We start from the raw sequence: 20,953 nt of genomic DNA, 5'->3' as shown, positions 1-20,953 counted from the left end.
GAGATCCCTTCCAATCCAAACAGCCCCGGGACTGTGGGACAGCCATGAAGTCACGGCTGGGAGCAGGCTGTCCGTGGCCTGAGCATTGTGTGCAGTTTGCAGAGTGTCACTGATGATCACGGCAGTGCCCTGGGCCCCTGCAGGGGCAGATGTTTGGGGTCAGGTGAGCTGTTTGGGTTCTCGAGGCACGGTTTGAGCTTTGCTTGGTTGGCTAAGCGCAGCCCTTTGGGTTTCAGCAGCTGTCCCACCGCTGTGAGATGTGGGTATCAGCTGCAGTAAGGAGCTGGAATCCACACAACTCCTGCAAGTGCTCTCAGAGCATGTGGATCAGGGTTTTGTAGGGGCTCAGTTCATAATGCCTTTGTCCAAGCCTAGAAATTGATAAAAAAATTCAATTTAGCCATTTTTGACAGTTTTCAGACAAGACACAGGACAGCTTTGAAGTGAGTCTGTAAATTAGAGTAGCCCTGCAGCTCCCAGACTGAGACACTCCTTCACCATTGACAAGGAAGAGGAAGGAGGAGATAAGGAGGCTTCCTGATCTCTGGTTTTCTGCCTGTTCCTGTAAATGATGTGCATGGTGTTCCTGGCTGGGTAAGGACGGAGACGCAGGAGAGCGGGGCAGTGACAGTCAGGGGCTCTGTCAGTGCTCCCAGCCCCTTCCCCCCTTCCCCTTCTTCAGGGGCTGCTGTGCTGCTCCGAGGCTGCACAGCTCAGTGGTGCTTCCCTTGGTCTGGGGATGTTACCGCTCTGCAGCAGCTGGGAGTGGCAGTTCCGTGTTAGTGGGAAGATGGATGCTCCCCGATGGCCTTTCTCTCCGTGGTGGCTGCGCTGGCGTGGTCAGGGAGCTGTTGTTCCCGGTGCCAACTCTCCCCTTTGTCACTGATTACTGCGGCTGGGCAGGTCTCCAGCTGGAAAAGAAAACCTCCAGCCCTGTGCCGCAGGAGTCGGGAATAGGCACTGTCCTGGGCTTCCCATGGCTGGGCTCGTGCGAATGAAGCAGCGAGTGTCCCCAGAGCCTCTGGGCTGTGTGTGACCAGGCCTCCTGTGGGGGGAGGCTGCTCTGAGGGATGTCCCCAGGGTGGGGCTGGGCGAGGGAAGGGGATGTTGGGGGTGATGCCCACCAGGACAGAGGCTGGCAATGCTGGCTGCACCAGCTGGCTCTGCGGTGGAGCCTCAAAGAAGAAACAGTGTCTGGAGAAGTCAGGGGGGCTCCAGCCATGGTTGCTCAGTTGGGTTAAACACTGGATCGGGTTAAATGTGGTGGTTTCTCCCTGAGGATCTCAGAAGTTTCAGCCCCTGTTGGGTATTGAGCAGCACATGGCAGTGAGGTGGATGGAGGAGCTCCGGGGTTCGTGGGCATCAGCTGCTGTTGGGCCCCGGGGGATGTTTGCTGGCAGTTGTGGTGATGTTCAGGGAAGGTCCCCATGAGGGTTCCTGTGACCCTGGCTGCCCTCCCGGTCCTGGGGGGCTCAGCAGCCTGTCCTGGGGTGTGTGGGGGTCTGGAGCTGCCGTAACCCCGGGCTCTCTGTCCTCCTGCAGGTGAGCCCTCCCGCTGGTCCTCATCCCACTGCGACTGCTGCTGCAAGAATGGCAAAGGCGACAAGGAGGGTGAGAGCGGCACGTCCTGCAACGAGCTGTCCACGTCGAGCTGCGACAGCCAGTCCGAGGCCAGCTCCCCCCAGGAGACCGTGATCTGTGGCCCTGTCACGCGCCAGCCCAACATTCAGACTCTGGACCGGCCGGCCAAGAAGGGGCCGGTGCAGCTGCTGCAGCAATCCGAGATCCGCAGGAAGAGCGACCTGCTCCGGACTCTCACCTCTGGCTCCCGGGAGTCCAACTCCAGCAAGAAAAAAGCAGTGAAGGAGAAGCTCTCCATTGAGGAAGAGCTGGAAAAATGTATCCAGGATTTCCTCAAAATCAAAATCCCAGACAGGTTTCCCGAGAGGAAACATCCCTGGCAATCCGAACTGCTGCGGAAGTACCACCTTTAGGCTTTGGGTGGGGAGAGCACACGACCTTGTTAGGTTAGAGCCAGATCCTAAGTGATACAAAAGTAATTCCCAGTAATAACTATTTGTTAGGTCACCAAAACCAAAATCCATCTCTAGTACTGCCTAATTTGCCTATTTCACCTTAACATTTCTAGTCGTAGGGGAATGATATTTTTGCAGTCCTGGAAGCACAATGACAAACGCTTTTGTTTATAAACTTGGAGTCTTACACAAGCTGAAAACCTTAAGGGCACAACCAGACCCACCCCAAGGGATGCTCGTGTGGCCCCAGAGCAGGCAGGGTGGGATGGTGAGGGCTCCGTGCCCTCTGCATCCTGCACGGAGCACGCGTGTCTGGAGGGAGGAGCACAGCACAGAGCCCAAGCTCTGTCCCGGCAGTTTAAGCATGTGTATTTATATATGTGCATATATATATGTGTGTATATATATCTCTGTGTATATATATATGTATATATATATTAATATATATTGCTTAAAGATTTTCTGGCTCTCTCCTTATAACTGCACTTTCTCAGAAAAGAGCATTTTTTAGCAGTCTGTGGATGTCCCGTTTCTTCTCCAGGCCTCTGAGGGCTGAACAGTAGAAATCCCTCTCCCTGTCTCTCTCCTGCTCCCTCTGCCTGTCCTTCCCCCCTCCCTGGGGCACTGTGAATGTGTCTCAGTGGAGACCAGGGTGCAGTCTGTGGGTTTGTGTTACCATCAGCAAAATATTCCGTTTGTTTGGGATGCTCTCGTCCCTCCATGTCCTCCCCACACCTCTTGTATTTTTCAAGGCTCTCTGGTGCCAGTGGGTTAAAGGTGTGCTGATCCCAGCTGGAAAGCCGCAGGGATGGTCCAGGGTTGTGTGGGGATGCTGGGGAGGATGCTGGCTCCTGCAGGTGCCAGGTGTGTGTGCCAGGAGCGGCTGTCCCAGCTGGCAGGGACAGCTGGCACCGTGCCCCCTCCGCCACAGAAATCACCCCCAACCCTCCAGGGGACTCTGGCCGTGGGGAGCCGCCGCTGCAGGAGGGAGCGGGGCTGTGCCAAGAGAAAACACAACCCCGGAGGAGGTACCCGCGTCCCCTCCCGCAGGTGCCATCGGTGCCAGCGCCAGGGTGGCACAGACAGCAAAGCGCGCCCTGTGTCCCGTGCCACCCCCGGAGCCGTGGGAAGGGCTGGGCTGGTCCTGCACTGCCCCCGGAGCCAGGGGAAGGGCAGCAGGGGCTGGCCGGAGAGGGGCCGGGGCTCGGCAGAGGCATGGGGCAGCCAGAGCTGGGGCAGGGCAGTGCCAGCGGCTCCGGCTGCTGGGGCTGGCCAGCCATGGAGAGGCGTGGAACACTCCATTGCTCCAGCTGTGGTGGCCATGGCTGGGAACAAACCAGCTAGAGGATTTGGGATAAATTATTCGTTTTCTAAAGGCACAGGAAGGAGATTTATATATATATATATGAATATAAAACTGTGGGCAGTGACAGTGCTGGTAACACAGAATGCTCGGATTCTGACTTATTTAGTGTCCTGCAGGTTCCAGGGCTTCCCCCTCCCGAATTCCAGAAGCTGCTGTGGGAGATGCTGTCCTGCCTGCACAGGTTCTTTCTGTGACACTCGTGCGGTTCCAGCCAGGGGAATCTTGGTGCCTGCGGGGCTCCAGTGTGCCGGGCTGGGACAGAGAGGGTTGGCAGGGAACCGTGAGGTCTCCACGAGCACACAGCTGTGTTTGGGGTTGCGTGCACCTTTTACCAGCTAAAAAAGGAAGCAATACTTGTCCAGAGGGATCCATAAGCAGGAGCTGGCTGTGGGGAGGGGGAACCCTCCCAGCAATACATCTCCGGGCGGCTGGGGAGCAGGGCTGGGCTGTGCAGCTGGGGTCACCTCTGCCATGCTGCAGGTGGAGGAGGGGCTGTCCCTTACGGAGCTGTCCCCTCTGTGCCGGTGTCACAGAGCTGGCGCTGGGCAGGAGAGGCTCTGCCTGGGAAATGCTCAGTGAAGAGACTCAGCACTTCCTGGGATTGTGCTTTAGAGCCAGTTCAGGGCTTAGGACATTCCCTCACGCTGAAATTCAGGCCCGGCTCTTGTGCCACCCTCTACTCACAGGCTCAAAAAGCACATCTTCCCACGGAAACCAATGTTTTGTACAAGCCCCACAGATGAGGCCCTGCTTAGTCATTTCATGGTTAGATTATAGCATTTTTCTCTCCCTACTCAACATTTCCTGCATCTTGCTCCTCTGGCTCTGGCACCAAGAAAGGACAGATAGGGCTCTCCTCTGGATTTCCAGCAGGGCATGGGGTTCAGGACAGGTCACCTTTGTTCCTTGGCAGGAAACTGCAGCTAAAACCTCATGCTTTCACTACAGATCTTTCCCTGTCTCTTTTTAATATCCCAACTCTTTGGGGTCTAAGATGCGTGTGCCAGAGTGGACGAGCAGGCATTGGGGGAGGGTGTGTGTGTGTGTTCCCAGGCTGACGTCCCGGGGCTCGGGATTGCTCCATGATTAATAACTGTGGACAAATTAGACCAAATGAAATGCGCCCAAGTGGGCTTGATTTATGTGGCCTTCATGTCTCCAGTTTGAGATGAAATGGTTATTTTTCTCCAGTGCTACAGAAATAACGGTCTTAAACTGCAGTAATCACAGGCAGGCCCAGCCTGCTGGGAAACCCAGTCTGGGCTGGGGCCAGAGCAGGGCAGTGCCAGGCGTGGGGCTTGTGCCTGCGTGTGCTTGTGTGGGTTCTGCTGCATCTCTGAGGGACCTGCTGCTGGTCTGACTCCATGGACAGCTGTTTTATGAGTAGCTTGTGCAGAGCTGGGGCTGTGCCAGCAGGTTTTGTCCTGCTCAGAGGGACTGGGGGGCTGTAGGTGGAGCACAGGGGCCCCGAGCAGTGCTGGAGGCTGTCACGCCCCTGGTGGGGTCAGCAGCTCTGCCCAGCATCCTCCCCCTGCTTCCCAGAGCTCCCCTTCTCTCCCTCCTCACTTGCTGCTCTCTCTGCATCACCAGTGCCCCCCAGCACCCCTTCCACCTTTGGGGCACTCCCTGGGACGCTGGGAGAGGGGATGGGGGCACCTGGCAGTGGTGCAGAGAAACCCTGGGCAGGCTGAGACAGAGCAGGGGAATTAAAAATGCTGTTCCATGATGGCTCCATAGTTCAGCTGTGGGTGGCAGTGGGTCAGGAAAGAGCAACCAAACCTTCTTCAGGCACCAGGATGGTGGCAGGAGGGTGACCTCACACATTAACCCTGGGAGATCCCTTCCCAGCAGTAATGCCCTGCACACACAGATGCACAGCTGCACACACATCCCTGCCGTGGGTGGGACAGACTCACAGCCTGGAGTGCCTTTCTGGCAAGGCTGTTTTCCCTCTGGGACGTGGCACCTCTCCCTGCTCCCGGGGCAGGCCATCCCTGCCGTGGGTGGGTGCTGGAGTGGTGCCTCGGGGCCAGGGCCACCTCAGCACGAGCAGGGGAACGTGGCCCGTGCTCGGCACATCCGGCCCCTTCCTCCTTCTGGGGCTTTCCCTGGGGCTGTGCAGGGAAACTGAGCTGGGACGGGAGGAAGGGAGACAGAGGCAGTACAGGGCAGATAGGAAACTGGAATGAAAGATTGATTACCTGAAAGAGAGCTGGGTTTGGGCTACAAAACATATTCTACTCAAATTCGACTTTATTTCAGCGAGAGAACCTCTGTGTCTCCCTAGGAAAGGTTTTGTAGCGAGCCAAAATTAAACTCAGCTCACAGAGTACTTTATTCTTTCTAAAATATCTGGGGAGAAAACTGGATTTTGAGCTACTTTCCACAAGTGACAAAGACCAAGTTCTGTTGAAACTAATTTGTAAACTTACCTTGACTGCAGTGGGACCGAGACTCGGCTCCCACCGGCAGAATTCCCGGTTTCCAGGGGCTTTGCCACCCCAAACCCCCTGAGACACCTGAGCGGGACTCAGCATTGGGGGGACACACAGAGAACGTGGGGACCAGCTGATTTGGCTTTCTCCCTAAACCATCTGCACACACAGCACCCAGGCCTCACAGTGCTCTGGAGAATGTTTTGTGTTTAAGTTTGCTGAGTCCATTTGTTAATTTTATTTGCGAGCTGTGGGCTGAAGGACAGGACAAGGTTGGGTTTCACTGGCAATGGCCATCAGGTACCCGAGGCCGTCAGCCGTGTCCCGCTCTGCTCTCCCAGCCCTGGCAAGGCAGGAGGAAACTTCCCAGCCCCTTCCCCTCCCCACGCCCTCCCCACCACTGCGAGTACAGACTTGGCTTTCAGAGTACTTTATGCATAAGGCCCCATGTGTATCATGGTACAAAATAATTGTCCAGTCTTATGGATAGTTTATGCCCCAACGGGGTTTTGTAGATTAATAGTAAAAGAACAAAAAAAAAAGAAAAAGCACTTTTAAATTATTTATATTATAAAAAGACATTCTTTATTTTTCTTGGCATTGATGTCACTTAGCTAAAAAGTCCGTTTATAAATAGGATATTGCAGAGTTTAAACTATAGCAATGCTAAGCAAACACGATTTCAGAATTCCACAGAGAAAATTACCGAGGTGAAGCAGGAGGGTGGCAGGGCCCAGGTGGCTCCACGGGTGGGCGTTGGAGTTGAGGGAGATGATGTCCCTTTGTGGTCCCCTCTGGCCATCCCCAGCCGGGGATGGCAGGACTGGACCCCCCAGGCCTTTGGGGTTGTACAGAGGTGCTGCCAGTGCAATATTTCCCAGCCCACACGGGATGCAGAGGGGGTTTGGTGCCATTGGGATCTCTCGGGGCCTTGCTTACGTTACATTTTCGGACCTCATTCAGTACTAAATGACTTCGCCGAGGCTGAGTCAGTCTGTTGCACATTGATGTAGATTAAGTGGCACCCACTGAATTACCTCTCGACTTTCCAACGTGGTTCACTTGTACATAAGTGTAATGTCAAACTGTTTACAGGTTCTTTTGTGCGTAATTGTGGAAAAAAAAAAAAAAGTTTTAACTACAAATTTAAAGGAATCGATTTTACTGGAAGGTGTTTAAAAAAATGAATGTGCTTAATACAGTATAGACATCCTTGCTAATGGTCTCACCTGAATGCATGTATCCGTGTTGTCAGTCCCACCAGTGAGGTTATTGGCAATATTCTGCAGTCTGTGAATAGCAAATATGCATAAACTACTGTGACTCTGACAAATATAACTCGGTAACTGTTTCTACTGTGGTATGTGAAAAAAATCCTGTAGCTTTTAGCCTGCTGTATTTCCCTGGTGCAAAGAGCACCAGGAAAGAGAGAGATCTTGGGAAAATGAAGTCACAGCTGCGACTTGAGCGGGGTTATTCGTGCGATGGCCCCGCCGGGTGGCTGTGGTACAAGCGCTAAAAATGCCATTTGCAGAGGCTGGCAGGTGGGAAGGGAAAGGAAGGGAAGGGGCTGCAGCTGCCTCCTGCCCTGGCATCGCTGCTGGAGCAGAGCTGGCTGCGGGCTGGGGCTGGGGAAGGCAGAGCCTCGGGGCAGGGCCGTGGGACCCTGCGTGGGGGGAGCTCAGCGGCGCTCTGGGGGCGTTGGGCGCTCACAGCTGCAGCCAGTTTGTGTTTGCCATTCCAGTGCAGCAGTGAATGCACGCTGGGAGAGCACTGACCACAATAAATGAGTTGGTATCCTTCAGCTGTCACACGCAGAAATGCATCCATGGATACATCCAGGCTTTCTTGCACACAGGGATTTAGCATTGGCTCATGTAACCACTTCCCTCCCTGCTGGCTGGGCGTTATTCTTTCTCCCTGGAAAGTGGTGGGGTTTTCCCCAATTTATTTCTGGGTTTGTTATTATTTTTAATTTGTGGTACTTGGCTGTGGTTGAGAGGAAGCCCTTTCCAATGGCCCCTCCCTGGCAGAAGGTGAAAGATGCATCTCTGCAGCATTTGCCCCACATAGGGCTCCCTCACAGCCAGGATTTGGATGTTGCAGGGCCTGCACAAGTGGAAGGCCGAGGTTTGGGAGCTGTGCCTCCTCAGTGGTGAGGGGGACACTCACTGAGCTCCCCTGTGGCACCAGCCCAGCGCTGGCAGTGCCACGAGCCAGGTGATGCCAGGATTCCCATCCTGGGAATCTCAGGGACACTGGGCAGCACCTGCAGAGGGGCCCCATGTCCCTGAAGGGCCCTCCCAGCTCTGGGACGAGCTTCTCCACATTAACTGCCCCTCGTCAGGAGCCCAGGGGCTGGGGGACAGCACAGGGTGAGCTGAGGAGACCCTTCTGCTGCTGCTTCTGGGCAAACCTCGGGCCTGTAGCCCTGCTCCCTCTGGCTGGGCTGGGTCTCAGGCTCCATCTCTCCACCCAGCCAGGTTCCACGGGAGGAGAATGCGCGGGGGCTGCTGTGGTCCCTGGTGCGGTGACAGCTCTTCTCCCTGCCAGGACACCCCTCAGTCCTGAGCAGGGCCTCGCCTCTGTGGCTGCCCACTCGCGGTCCAGAGCAGGAAGCTGAATTTGGTTACGCCGAGCACTTCTGAGCACTGTCTTGTCTGCTTTTCATGTCAGGGCAGATGTGAAAGAGCAGTGGGTGTTGGGGTAGAACACCTGCACAATGATTACTGAGGATGTAATTACCTCCCCTACGCAGCACTGGGTGATGTGCATGGGAAGTAGGAGAGATTCCCTTTGATACCAGGTGATACCAGAAAATGATTTTAATCTGCCTTACAACTATATAATTAAGAGAGCTTATATATAGAAATATATATATATATCTCCCCATATGTGTATTTCTTGTCCCTGCTGGAGCTGCAGCGGTCCCGGCTGGGAGCAGGGGGTGGCACCCGGGCTGGGCTGGGCCTGCTCCCTGCCAGCCGCTGCCGCAGGGGTGAGCAGGCTGGGAAGAACCGGCTCAAAGCTTGTCCAAAGCCTTTTCAGAGGAGAAGCCCCCCCTCCCCAGGGGTAGCCCCTGCCCCCCCAAAATGCTGAGCTGTCCCAGCACCTGCTCCTGGGACGAGGCGTGGCCGGGAAGGCTGTGGTCAGCCCGTGTCACCCCTTCTGCTCCCTGAGCAGGCAGGTGGGGGGTCACCCTGCAGCTCGTCGTGGGCTTGCCAGGATGGGACTGAATTATCCCCATGCCCAAAGCCGGGCACAGGAGGGGCTCGGCCGCTCCCCCCGGGGTGCCCAGGGCAGAAGGTCCCTCCCCTGCCAGGCAGGACGGGGTGGGAGGGCAGGGCCGGCATCCCCCAGCCTGTCCCGCTGTCCTGAGGCAGGGCAAGGAGCAAACCTGCTGCAGGAGAGGGGACAAGGAGACAAGGGGACAAGGGGACAAGGGCACGGGCTCAGGGGAGGGCACAGGAGTCACTGCTCGCTCCGCGGTTCTCTCCCGGCGCTGCTGCCGGGAGCCGGAGCTGCCCGGCCCCGCTCCTGTGCCCCGGGGCCCGGAGGGAGAGCTCTGTAAATACAGCAGGTTAAAAACTGGCACAGTATCAGCAGGTCTGTATTTAATGCAGATGTTTCCCATGTTTTGTAGTATTGTTTTATTGATAAATAAAAATCAACCAAAGACAAAAAAGGCCTTTGGCGTCGTCTGTGTGAGCGGGACCAAGCGGCTGTGGGCACCCATTTATCCGGACTGTCCTGGCACAGGGGGGCTGCAGAGCCCTCAGCCCGTCCCTGCCAGCGCTCCAGCCCCGGGAATCCCCCCAGACAGAGACCCTCGCCCATGGAAAGGGAGGGGATGAGCAAACGTCCCTGAGCTCCCCGGGAACAGGAGCCCTGGGCTTGTCACCGTCCCGGGTGTGCCCTGCCCTGCCCCGGCTCGGGTGTGACACTGAGTCGCCCAACAGGGCTGTGATGACACAAGTAGCGCTAATGGCTCCAAAATGATCCCGAAACACTCAGGATTTTTAAAGCACAGCAAGAAAAGCAAAACTCGCAGCAATTAAACTGCATCTTAATGAGCTGCCTCCCAAAGAAAAGCTTGAGAAAAATGGGTTCATCAGAGACTCGTTAAAAAAAATCACTAAAACCATTAATACTATAAACATCCTCTCCGTAGCATAAATTTTGCATCTTTCCAGATGTATTTTTATTATTATGCCCATTTTATGGGAGGAGAAAACGAGACACAGCTCTTTGGATTGTTTTGTCCCAGGGATGCTAGCAAGCAGCAGCCAGGAGGCACAAAACCACCTGCTCTTACCAAATTCCTGGGCAGGTGTGCCTGTGCCACACCAGGCTGCCACATCTAAACCCTTTAGCAAATTTTATTTGGTCTTTACCAGAGCAAAACATTCCTGATTTTGGGACTTAGTGCTGGCTGAAAGGGGAAGTGATGTCTGTGATCCTACAGTGGCCACTTGCCCATGAAATAGAGCTTCAAGAGCAGAAAGAATTTGGACAGACTTTGCTTGGGATTTAACCCCTTGAACTGCCTGGGAAGGGTTTGCAGAAGCTTTCCAGCTTTAGGCAGCGCAGGACTGTCAGAAGTCCTCAGCACTCTGCAGTGGAAATGGGTTTGAGCAGCTGGATTTGCTGAGCTGTGGAACAGAACGTGAAGGGGCCATTCCTGCCTTCACTCCGACATCCCAGAGCTCGACTACAGCCCTGAAACCCGGGAGGTGACAGCACTGGGGATCCCAGCCCCGTGTGATGGGACAGGGCAGGGCAGGCCTGAGCTCTGGGGGCAGAAGGGAGAAGTGATGCTGGATTTTGGAGAGCAAGGGAGGGAGCGGGGCTGGGAAGAGCCCCTGTCCCCCTGAGCTGTGCTCCACCGCCCCTGGCAGCCAGGGACAAAGGGACGCTGCCCCCCCTGCAGCAGCTGGGGTCATGTCAGTCCAGTCCCCCTCACTGCAGCATCAGTTCCCCCCCGGGTCCCTCGTCATGGGCTGATATCAAATGCAGATAAAGCTCCAGCAGTGACAGGAAAAGGGCTCTGCGTGGCTGAGGGACCGCACGTGCTGATGGCACCAGCGATGCCCTTGGCCGAGCCTCCAGGAGAAATCCACAGTTCCCTTCCTTTTCATGCACTCCCAAACATTCACCTGAGCTCCATCCTGCTCTGGCCCAGCCCCTCTCCTGAACACCTGGAAGCCAAAATGTGAGTTCTGCTTTCTCTGTGGTCTTGCCTCTGCTATTGAAGTTGTTACTAAGCCACCCTAATTATTTTTTAAGTCCAATAAAGACATCTAATATGTGCAATTTTAACATAATGTGTTGGGAATAGTAGTTTAGTGCTATTACCAGTGCTAAAATCAGTGTCTCTACTCATGTAGCTGTGAGCTTTTATTTTCATCATTAGCCCATAAGAACAAGTCTGTATCTGTATCTGTACCCATATCCTTATTAATACGAAATATAATAATATAAAATTTATAATATAAAATATAGGTAATTATTCATTAGAACCATTACACCTGACCCCTTCTCCTGCTGACCATATGACATTTGCTGTGTTACCCTGAGCCTTGTGAGCAGCCCTGGAGCACTCCTGGCATGCTCTCGGTGGTGTGTGGTGGACAAGGACAGGCAGGGACAGGTGGAGGAGGTGCTGGGTGGGTGGCACAGCCCAGGCCAGGTGAGACAGAAAAACAAATTTTTCCTGTTGCCACCAGATCTGTCCCTGGCCTCTGCATAATGAATGAATCCAACCCAACCTTTCTGAGGGTGCTGCAGGCTCCTCACTCCCTCAGGCCCTGCACCGAGCAGGCAGAGGCTGGGTCAGAACTGGGTACACACTAGAGCCAGTAAAATGCTCTTTGGGTTCCTGACTTCACTGTGCCAAGCATAATGAAAAAATTGCTCTTTTAAATTTCTGTTGGGATAGATTGATCAGCTCTGAAGACCCCCCAGTCACTGTGGTATCTGCATCTCCAGAGTGCCTGAAGGTTTAAAGTTAATAAAGGACAAAGTGTTATATCTGGATGCTGAACCCAACTTAATGAATTAAACAGAATTTTCTCCTTTGGGTGGTCTCTTCATCCAATATTTTATCCCTTCATCCCCAGTGGAATGCCCAGCTGCTCTGGCCTGGGGGGAGCAGGCTCCTTGCTCCACCCTGCAGCCACAGCTCAGTCCAAGGGCACTGGAGCAGCCAAACCCCGGGAATTCCTCCCCACCACTGATGTGTGCCCTGAAGCAGGAGCGTGGATACTCCCTTTAGATCTGCCTGATGGGAATACAAATGTTACTCTGCTTTTTATAAATGCCCCAACACGGTATTTAAGTTCTTTCTGAAAGGACAAAGCAGGTGAGCTCTCCTTTCCAGGCAGAGCAGATTTCCATCCTGCAGCTGTATTTTAGCACTATTATGAGTAATTGTCTCCTCCAGGTTAAACCTGCAAAGACATCCCAAATCATGGATTTAAACCACAGCAAAAATATTCCCTGAACTCCTTAAAGTTAATGACGATCTTCATTTTCATTTGCCACATATTCCTCTCCCGTAATAGCCATGTGCTACATCTTCATGAGATTTTTTATAGTTTCACTGAAGGAATATTTGCATAATTATTAGTGCATAATCTGCTTTAATGGGCCCACTGATTTTACTGTTACAGATAAATGTATGTGGTGTCAGATTTGAGCATATAAAGGCCTGGACAGTCTTGGGAAGTGCTGTGTCTGCTGGAGAGGAGTGCCCATGGCTGGGCTCGCTCCCAGGGGACAGTGTCCCCTGGCCAGGTGACACCAGCCCCTGGTGGGCTCAGGGTGCGGCCCAAGAGCTCCCCTGGCCCTGGGGGCAGCAAAAGGGAAACATGGACTGCTGCTGTCCCTCCCTGTGCCACAGACCCATCAAACCCCAGCCTGGTTTGGGCGGGAGGGACCTTAAAGTTCAGCTCTCCCACCCCTGCCATGGCAGGGACACCTCCCACTGTCCCAGGCTGCTCCCAGCCCCAATGTCCAGCCTGGCCTTGGACACTGCCAGGGATCCAGGGGCAGCCCCAGCTGCTCTGGGCACCCTGTGCCAGGGCCTGCCCACCCTCACAGTCAGACACAACCCCTGAAATCCCTGCCCCAGACTCTGCTCAGAGCTCAGCCTGGTGACTGAGGAGGAGCTGACAGAAGTTCTGGGCTCAGCACTTTGGGTTTGGGGCCCAGAGCGGGGTCTGGCCTCCTGCTCACTCCCGATTTGGAAACTCCCCCATGGATTGACGTGGAAATGTATAAAAAGGATCTCCTGAAGTAAGAGGAATGAGGTGTGGGGAGGGTGTGATGACAGCAGCTATATAAGGAGGCAGCACAGAATTCTTGAGGGAAAGCATCAAATTTCTGCTATTTTCCAACCAGATCATACCCTCTCTATGAAATGTCATTTCTAGAATTTTTTTAGAGTGTTCTAATAGATACTGATAAATGTTCTTCTCCTCAGGGCTTGTCAGGAGCAGACGTGATTGATACTATCTTCAGAAGGAGACAAAAATGTTCTGTGCAGGATCTGCCACTGTGGCAGATCTCAAAAACAATGGTCTGAACTGAGCTGTACAGAACACTTCTAAAATACGTTAAATTCCTACAACAGCAACTTGGTTTTGAATCCTTAGGAAAGCCATAGTAAAGACCTTTTCTGAATCTGGGAAAATAATAAAAAAAGAAAAACATCTCAAAATCTGTAGGCAAGAGCCCCGCGTGGGTTCAGTCTAGGGCAAGCTGCATTTTCTGCATTGCTTTTGAAAGTGCCAATACTCAATTGATACTATTTAATAAAATATTAACATGTTTTAATGGAGAAATTCTGTAGACCTGAGCCTGGAGGCTGGGAATGGTTCTGCTCTCCCAGATCCCAGCTCAAGACCAAAATTAAGCTCTTAATGCCTTAAATAAGGCAGAGTTGAGTGTACAATGACCTGTTCTTTAAGTGATATATTAAATTAACTTTCCTTATGTATTTTCAGATGGAAGTTAAATATTTTCACATAGTTATAGACTGCAAAAGGCCATCAAAAGGGATTAGATGAGATTTTTTTCTCTATTAAATGGGAAATCCAGCACCGTGTGGCAGCTGCAGCAGAGCCCACCCCACACCCACTCACTGCTCTGCTCTTCTCTTCTCCTCTCTCCCATGAAATTTCCACTGAAATCCACCAGAATCCCTTCCCTGGTGGGCACTTGGCTGAGCAGAGGCCATAGGAATAAGGACCCTCCTGGTGTTTGTCACATCCCTCGTGCTGCCCCAGGGATTTCAGCTTTTTCAGGCACCGGGCAGGGTCACCGATTTGTTCCTCCATAAAAGCTGAACAAAACCCCTTAATTGTTCTCCTGTTACCCAGGCTACAACAGGAGGAGTTCGAGATTTTTATCCTCTGTAAACAGAACCTGTCCAAACACCATGACTGCGTGTTGCTGTCACGTCCCCAAACTGGGCATCCTGCAACCCTCCAGCCTGTGCAGCAGCTTTGATGGTTCTTTATTTCCATAACCGTGGCTGAACAGCCCTGGGGCACAAGGCTGCAATGGCACTGATGGTTCCTGCAACCTGGTACCCCCGGACAGCCCCTGTGCTGCAGGGATTTGTCACTTGGAGCAGAGCTGTGACTCCTCCCTCTGACACAGGCTCGTATTTTACATCCCCAAAATGAAGATTTAAAGATCATACAGAAATCGGAGGCTTTGTTTGGCCTCATTTGCAGCAGCCAATAAAGTGTTTCATCAAGTAATTTTGAGGGGACCTCCAAGAGAGCTGGAGAGGGACCTGGGACAAGGGATGGAGGGATAGCACACAGGGAATGGCTCCCACTGCCAGAGGGCAGGGCTGGATGGGATCTTGGGAAGGAATTGTTCCCTGGGAGGGTGGGCAGGCCCTGGCACAGGGTGCCCAGGGCAGCTGTGGCTGCCCCTGGATCCCTGGCAGTGCCCAAGGCCAGGCTGGACATTGGGGCTTGGAGCAGCCTGGGACAGTGGGAGGTGTGGGATGGGCTTTAGGGTCCCTTCCAACCCAAACCACGCTGGGATTCTGTGATTCTGGCATCAAACTGTGCTCAGTGCACCCGAGGGCAGCGGGGTTCCTTCCCTGGGACTGGGGCATTTCCCTGGGGCTTCAAGCAAAGTTTGTTGTGTGTAAGAGAAAAATCCCCCCTCCAAAAGGGAGCCTGACCTGCAGCTGGAAAACCTTGGCTGTTGAGGGCTCTGTCTGGCTGTGAGACCAGCCCTGGAGCACAGTGGGATCCTGAGTGAAGCTTTGAAGCTCGGGAAGTGTCCATGGAACTCCCTTCCATCACCGGGTGTGGAAAATTCAGCCCTTTTGTCTCTCTGACAGACAAATGATCAGCGTCCTCCTTTGTAAGGGATGCAGCTGGAAGAGATTAGGAAATAACTTCTGGATAAATAGATTTATTGGTGCAATTTGGTTTTACATGGCCAGAATGGAGTGTTTATAAAATATTTATGGAGTTTTCCTTTGCAGTGATGGAACAAGGACTGGTTTAACAATGTGTGGGGCTTCATTAGTGCTGTTTCACAGTCAGGTTTGCTCTGTCTCCTCTTGTCACTTCATTAAGTTGGCCCTCATGATAGATTGACCCAAATCACTAATTAATAATTACCTCTTCTGTATAAAATCAGATGCCTTGTGTTGGCACTACTGGCCATGAATTTAAGATTCTGCATAAACCTGTGTGCGTTTCTCTGCTCCGTATTTAAGTCATCCTGCTATTCATCCAAAACCTCATCAGAACAGATAATAAAGCACTTCATGAACAGATGTGCCACTTATTCATCCAGTTCTATCATGATAATGACGAAAATTTAATCTGGAGTGTCTATGGAAGATGATCTGAAAGACAGATTGGTGTGAATAATAAAGGCACTACACAGAATGCGAAGGCTGCCATGGAGAGGGGCTCATTAACTCCCCCAGCACTGCACAGAGCCAGGCCCCTCCTGGGTGCTGGGCCCCTCCAGGAGCTCCTCTTTCTGCAGATGTAAATGCTCTAAATTGCTCTGCCTTTAAAGAAGCATAAAAGGTAATTGCTCTTACAGCTGTGAGCAACATCTGACACTGCAAAACGCTGAAAGCACATGGCAGAGAGGCTGGAGAGGCCAGATACATCCAGGGTGAGGAGGATAGCATGCAGAGCTGAATATTTAGCTAGAACATAAAAACACGCAGAGTGTCTTGGGGTGACTTTATGCTGTTGTATCCCCTATCGCTGCTCTATGCCCAGAGATTAATTTTGTGCCTTTGTGCCTTTAAACTGAGCCTGAGAGGGGGGAGAGGAAAACAAACCGAGCGAACTTCTCAAAGCGTTGTTCAAGGACACAGAGACACACACACTCCTCTGCGTCCTGCTGCAGCAGCCAGAGCGGAGCACGCGCCCTTCCAGCCAGCTTCTGGCTCCTTTTCTGCAGAGGGACACGCAGTGCTGAACTTTGTTTTCCTGGGACTTCGGGTTTTTTTCCTTCTTCTCTTCTGGACTGTTTCAACATCAGAACACACCAGGAGAATTCTCCACCGAGGCCCTGGAGGTGGGCCCACACTGACCCAGCTCCGAGGAGGAGGAGAGAGGCCACATCTACAGAAGGACTCTGAGATCTTCCCAGGCTTCTCTCCACAGCGAGAGGTTTTATTATTTAGCATTATTATCCTTTTCCTGTGTGTTTGCTAAATAAATAGTTTCTTAACACTTTCACTTTCCTCTGAGGAGAATTTCTTTTTTTTCCCAAAGCTGGTGGGGGAGGGCTGGTTGTAACCTGCCTTCTATCAGAGGATATTTTTCCTCCAAATTGGTCCAAACGGGAACACAGAGACAAGTGGAAATTTGTGAGGCCAACTTGCTCTGAAGAGCCATTTGTCCCTCGTTAGCCAGATATACATTTCTCTGTCTCCTCAGGCAGGCTCTTTCTGATCCTTGTCAATAGAACACATCAGGAATGTGGTACAGGAGGGAGACACACTGGAGGTGAATATTTGCAAGGCTGTTACTGGAGCTGCACAGCTCTGCAAATTCTGTTAACCGTCAAAAAGATCCTTCAAAATCCCCAAAGTGTCTTTGAAGAACAAAAAGAATGCTGGGGAGATGGCCTGGATTGACAAGTGCCATCCCATTATTCCCGAAGCAGGAAAAGCACAAACTCTGCAGTGTAAGCTCTCCAAAAATCCAAAGCCTTCATGGAGAAGGGGACATGGAATAGGGCACCATCCTATGGAGTGGCACCGACTGATGAGGATGAGGATGGGGATGGGGATGAGGAGAAGCCAGCTCTGCCCCACCTGAGCTGGTTGATTCTCCCTCCTCCTCTGCCTCCCTGGGACTTCTCATGGCCACCACTTCACCTCTCAGCCAGAGCCAGACCTAGAGTAGAACCTCATTAGTACAGGAAAACCAGACAGGGACTTGGAGTGAATGGATCTTCCTTGCTGGACAAGCCCTTGCTCCAAATTCCTGGCATGAGGATGCAGGACACTCCTTCCCCGAGGGTGTCTGTGTGTCCCCTGCTGCCCCTGAACGTCCCCAGCCAACACAGCCAAGTTATTCCCTCTCAAAAATGACCCAGAGGGGAACCAGCCTCATAACAGTAAATCTTTCCTTTAACAGCTTGTCAGCAAAGAAGTCCTGCTCTTCACACCAGAAATGTTGTCAGCCTCCCTCAGCATCTGTCACAGCAGCAGCAGCAACAGCAGCAGCAGCGCCACAAATCTGGGTTAAAGAGATGGGAAAGAAAAGGGGTTTGAGGGGCCAGTGTGGGAACTGGGACTGTTTGGGGTCAGGGCCTTGGCCTGAGCCAGCAGAGGCACAGGAGGGGAAGGATCCGGCTCCTTCCCTGTGGGGTTGGGCTCCGTGGCTGCAGGAACTGGGACCTGCCAGGGCAGAGTTCCTTCACTCTTTGGTGCTCCCTTATTAATTTGTGGCCAAATCCCAGTTTGTGACTTTCCTTCAGTTTTCCCGTTGGTTTTGGTGGAAGTAGGGTTTGCTTTCCTTCCCTGAGCCCTTCTGCTGTGGCAGCCCCCAAAGGCAGCAGTCAGAGCAGGGTCCCGTTTGCTGGACACTCTCAGGACCTGTGCAGGTCTCTCAGCCAGGAAAAGATGTTGGAATTCCTGCCCTGCCTCCTTCAGTCCCACGTTGGAGATGCTGGAAGTCACCTTTTGACAGCAGAGATCACAGAGGGGGCTCGAGGGGGCTCCAAATCCAAGAGAGAACCCAGATGCCAAAGCTGGGAACACCTGAGCTGCCTGTCCTTGCCCCAGGTGAAGAACAGAGTCCCCAGCCACCAGCCTCTCCCTCGGCTTTGCTGGGGATGTGAACAGTCACCAGCAGATTTTAGTTTCCTTGGTGATCACTGACAGATCTGAAACACAAAAGTGAAATGAAAATAGGAATGTATCAGAATTAATTATATAGAGTCATGTTAATTATACACCTTTTCTTACAGCCTTTCATGGAGTCAATTTTAGTACTTTCTGCTGGATCTCTGCTTCTCAAGGACTGGCATGAACTGGTCAAAAGCATGAGCATTTAATCTTCCAGTGGTAGACCAGACATTTTAATACTGAAGGTTGTTTTATTCTTAGGGTACCTTCAATAAAGGATATGCATCTTCCCAAGGACAAATAATTACTGAAACAGCCTGGAGCAATTTGTCAGGAGAATGACCCTGAGAGTAGTTAAAGTTCATAAGGTACAGCATGAGTCACCATTAGAGAATAACAGAACTATTTCTCTCAATGACAAGAGGTGAAAATTCAATAGCAAAGGGGTGTGAAATATTAGGACCCCAACTAAGCCAGGGATGAGTAGATGAGGAATTACAGTTGGTGCTCATTTGGGAAGCAAATGTGAGACGTTGTGTTTTGAGTGCTTGAGAGAAAATTTGGTATCTTTGGTAACACAGCTATAAAGGAAGAACCTCCAAATAGTTTTCATTTCTTACTGTAGTCATGGAACTCAAAAAGGCAATGAATAACGAATGAGTAATCCCAGGAAGCATTTAAGGACTCCACTTCCCAAGTGCTGGTCCAGCAGCCCCCAGGAAGAGCAGGACAAGGGGAGAGCCCAGCGCTGGGGGAGCTGCAGGAAGGGACGGCAGTGCCCAGCATCGCAGGGCTGTGCTCCCACCTGAGTGTGCCCCGTGCTGCCAACACCCACACAGCTCCCGGGGGGCTCAGGACACCCCGGGCCAGGCTGTGACCCCCCCCCCCCGCACCTGCAGGGGCAGGGCAGGGCCAGCAGTGAGGCAAGTGACCCCCGTGGGGTTTATCCAGCCCTGCTGGCTGCATCCCCGACACTCTGGGGCAGGACAAGGGGTGTGCTGTAGCACAGCTCGCTCCTTGCCCATCCTGCCCCATTCCCAGCAGCTCATCCCTGTGCCAGGAGAGCCCCAGCCACGGCAGGAGCCCCGGGCAGCTCGGCTCTGCTCCCCAGAGCTGCTGCCAGCCTCGGGCAGGCAGAGCTGCCCAGCAGGGCTGGCAGGGCAGGGCCAGAGCAGCATTGCCACCGCTGCAGCGAGGGCTCTGATGGATTGCACACAATTGGAATTATTATAGGAGAGTGTATTTCATCCAGACAGGAAACTTTAAGCAGGACACAACAGACATTTTTCTTACAATATTAACAATTTACCATCTGAACTTTATCTTCTCCTTGGATAATAACCACCAGCCACCGGGTAAAGGAACAATTGATTTAAGATCTCAATCAAAGGAAAGCATTCTTCTTATCTGGATAGCCAAGCAATGGAGCAACAGTCAGCTGGGGTTAGTGTACATTTGTCAGTCCATTAAAAGCACCGGCTCCAGATCTATGGATGGTCTGTAAGACATTTGTGGAAACGACTCTTGCAAAAATCTTTAGCAGTTAAGTGCCTGCCATCTAAGCCTTCCCTTGATTTCCACAATGTTTACTCTAAAAGACAAGGAGAAAAAAATTATACTCCCTGTACTCAGGCTTTCTTCCCTTTTTCCACATGCTCTTCCTTGATGATTGAATTACTCCATGATTTAATTGCTGCTCTGACAAGGAGCAGAGTGGTGCACAGGGGACTCCCCCCATGATCCCAGAATCACTGAGGTTGGAGAAGAGCCCCAAGACCATTGAGTCCAAGCTGTGCCCGATGCCCACCTTGTCAACAGCGCAGAGCACTGAGTGCCACAGCCAGGCCTTCCTTGGACACGTCCAGGGCTGGGGACTGATGCTCTTTCACCACTCAACTCAGAATTATTACCGCTCTGGGCCAGCAGTTCTAAGAGCAAACCTTACTGCAGCTGTTTCAGCAAGGCGGCCCCTGTGCCACATTAAATACAGATGTGCCACATTAAATACAGCTGTGCCAGCAGCAGCAGCAGCCCGTGGTCCCCAAAGCACGCCCACCCTGGCAGGCGTCCCAGCTGCCCAGGAGGCCCAGGGATCTGGTGCAGGTTGTGCTTGCTTTCAGCAGGGCTGTGTGCGGACGGTGCCAGGCCGGAGGCAGCTCGGGCTGCCCCATCGCAGTCTCCGTGGCTGCTGGTGCAGAAGTGCCCGGGAAGGGAGCACGGCTGCTCTCTCCGTGCTGGGAGCAGCCTGCCCGGCCCGCTGGGCTCCCACAGCCAGCGCTGCTGCTGTCCCTGCTGCGGGGCCAGGCCGGGCTGGGGGAGCTCGGGCTGTCCTGGGGGGTTCCACACAACAAATCTCCTCCCCTGGACTGGGGTTTCATGGAGGGGAAGTCTCCTGACTGCTGCTGCCAGTGGGCAGCTGGGGAGAGAGGAGAAGTGTACTTGCACCCCAAAGAACATTCTGGAATGTCTGATCTGAGCTGCTGCAGCACGAGGAGGACAAGGATGGGGCAAAAGCCTGGAAGAGCAAACCAAGTACAAAGGCCCTGTTCCCTTCAGCACAATCCTCCCCAAGGACAAGCAAATGCCTCTCCAGGTCTCCAAATCCAGGATGGCCCTGACTCCACAGGCACAGCAGACACCCCAACAGCACATGTGGGACCCCCAGCTGCCCATCCCCCCAGAGCTCCCCACAGAGCAATAAAAAATATTGAATCAAGATGGATTTGGAATTTTTTCACTCCAGCAATCTCCAGCAGGA

General features: G+C 52.8%; 1 protein-coding gene across 1 annotated transcript in view; it reads left to right on the top strand.

Annotated features, from left to right (window-relative positions):
- Positions 1 to 9,522, top strand: part of KCTD16 (potassium channel tetramerization domain containing 16) — a 64,619-nt gene extending 55,097 nt beyond the window's left edge. Inside the window, exon 3 of the mRNA XM_042016071.1 lies at positions 1,543 to 9,522. Within this exon, the coding sequence (XP_041872005.1) occupies positions 1,543 to 1,994 (452 nt within the window). The 3' untranslated portion in view covers positions 1,995 to 9,522. The remainder of the gene's footprint in view (positions 1 to 1,542) is intronic.
- Positions 9,523 to 20,953: the final 11,431 nt, after the last annotated feature.

The sequence above is a fragment of the Corvus kubaryi genome, unplaced genomic scaffold (assembly GCF_017639235.1).
Source record: "Corvus kubaryi isolate FWS band 111438036 unplaced genomic scaffold, C.kubaryi_AGA036_p1.0 split3-37374, whole genome shotgun sequence".
NCBI lineage: Eukaryota > Metazoa > Chordata > Aves > Passeriformes > Corvidae > Corvus > Corvus kubaryi.
This window is presented reverse-complemented; position numbering and strand designations above follow the sequence as displayed.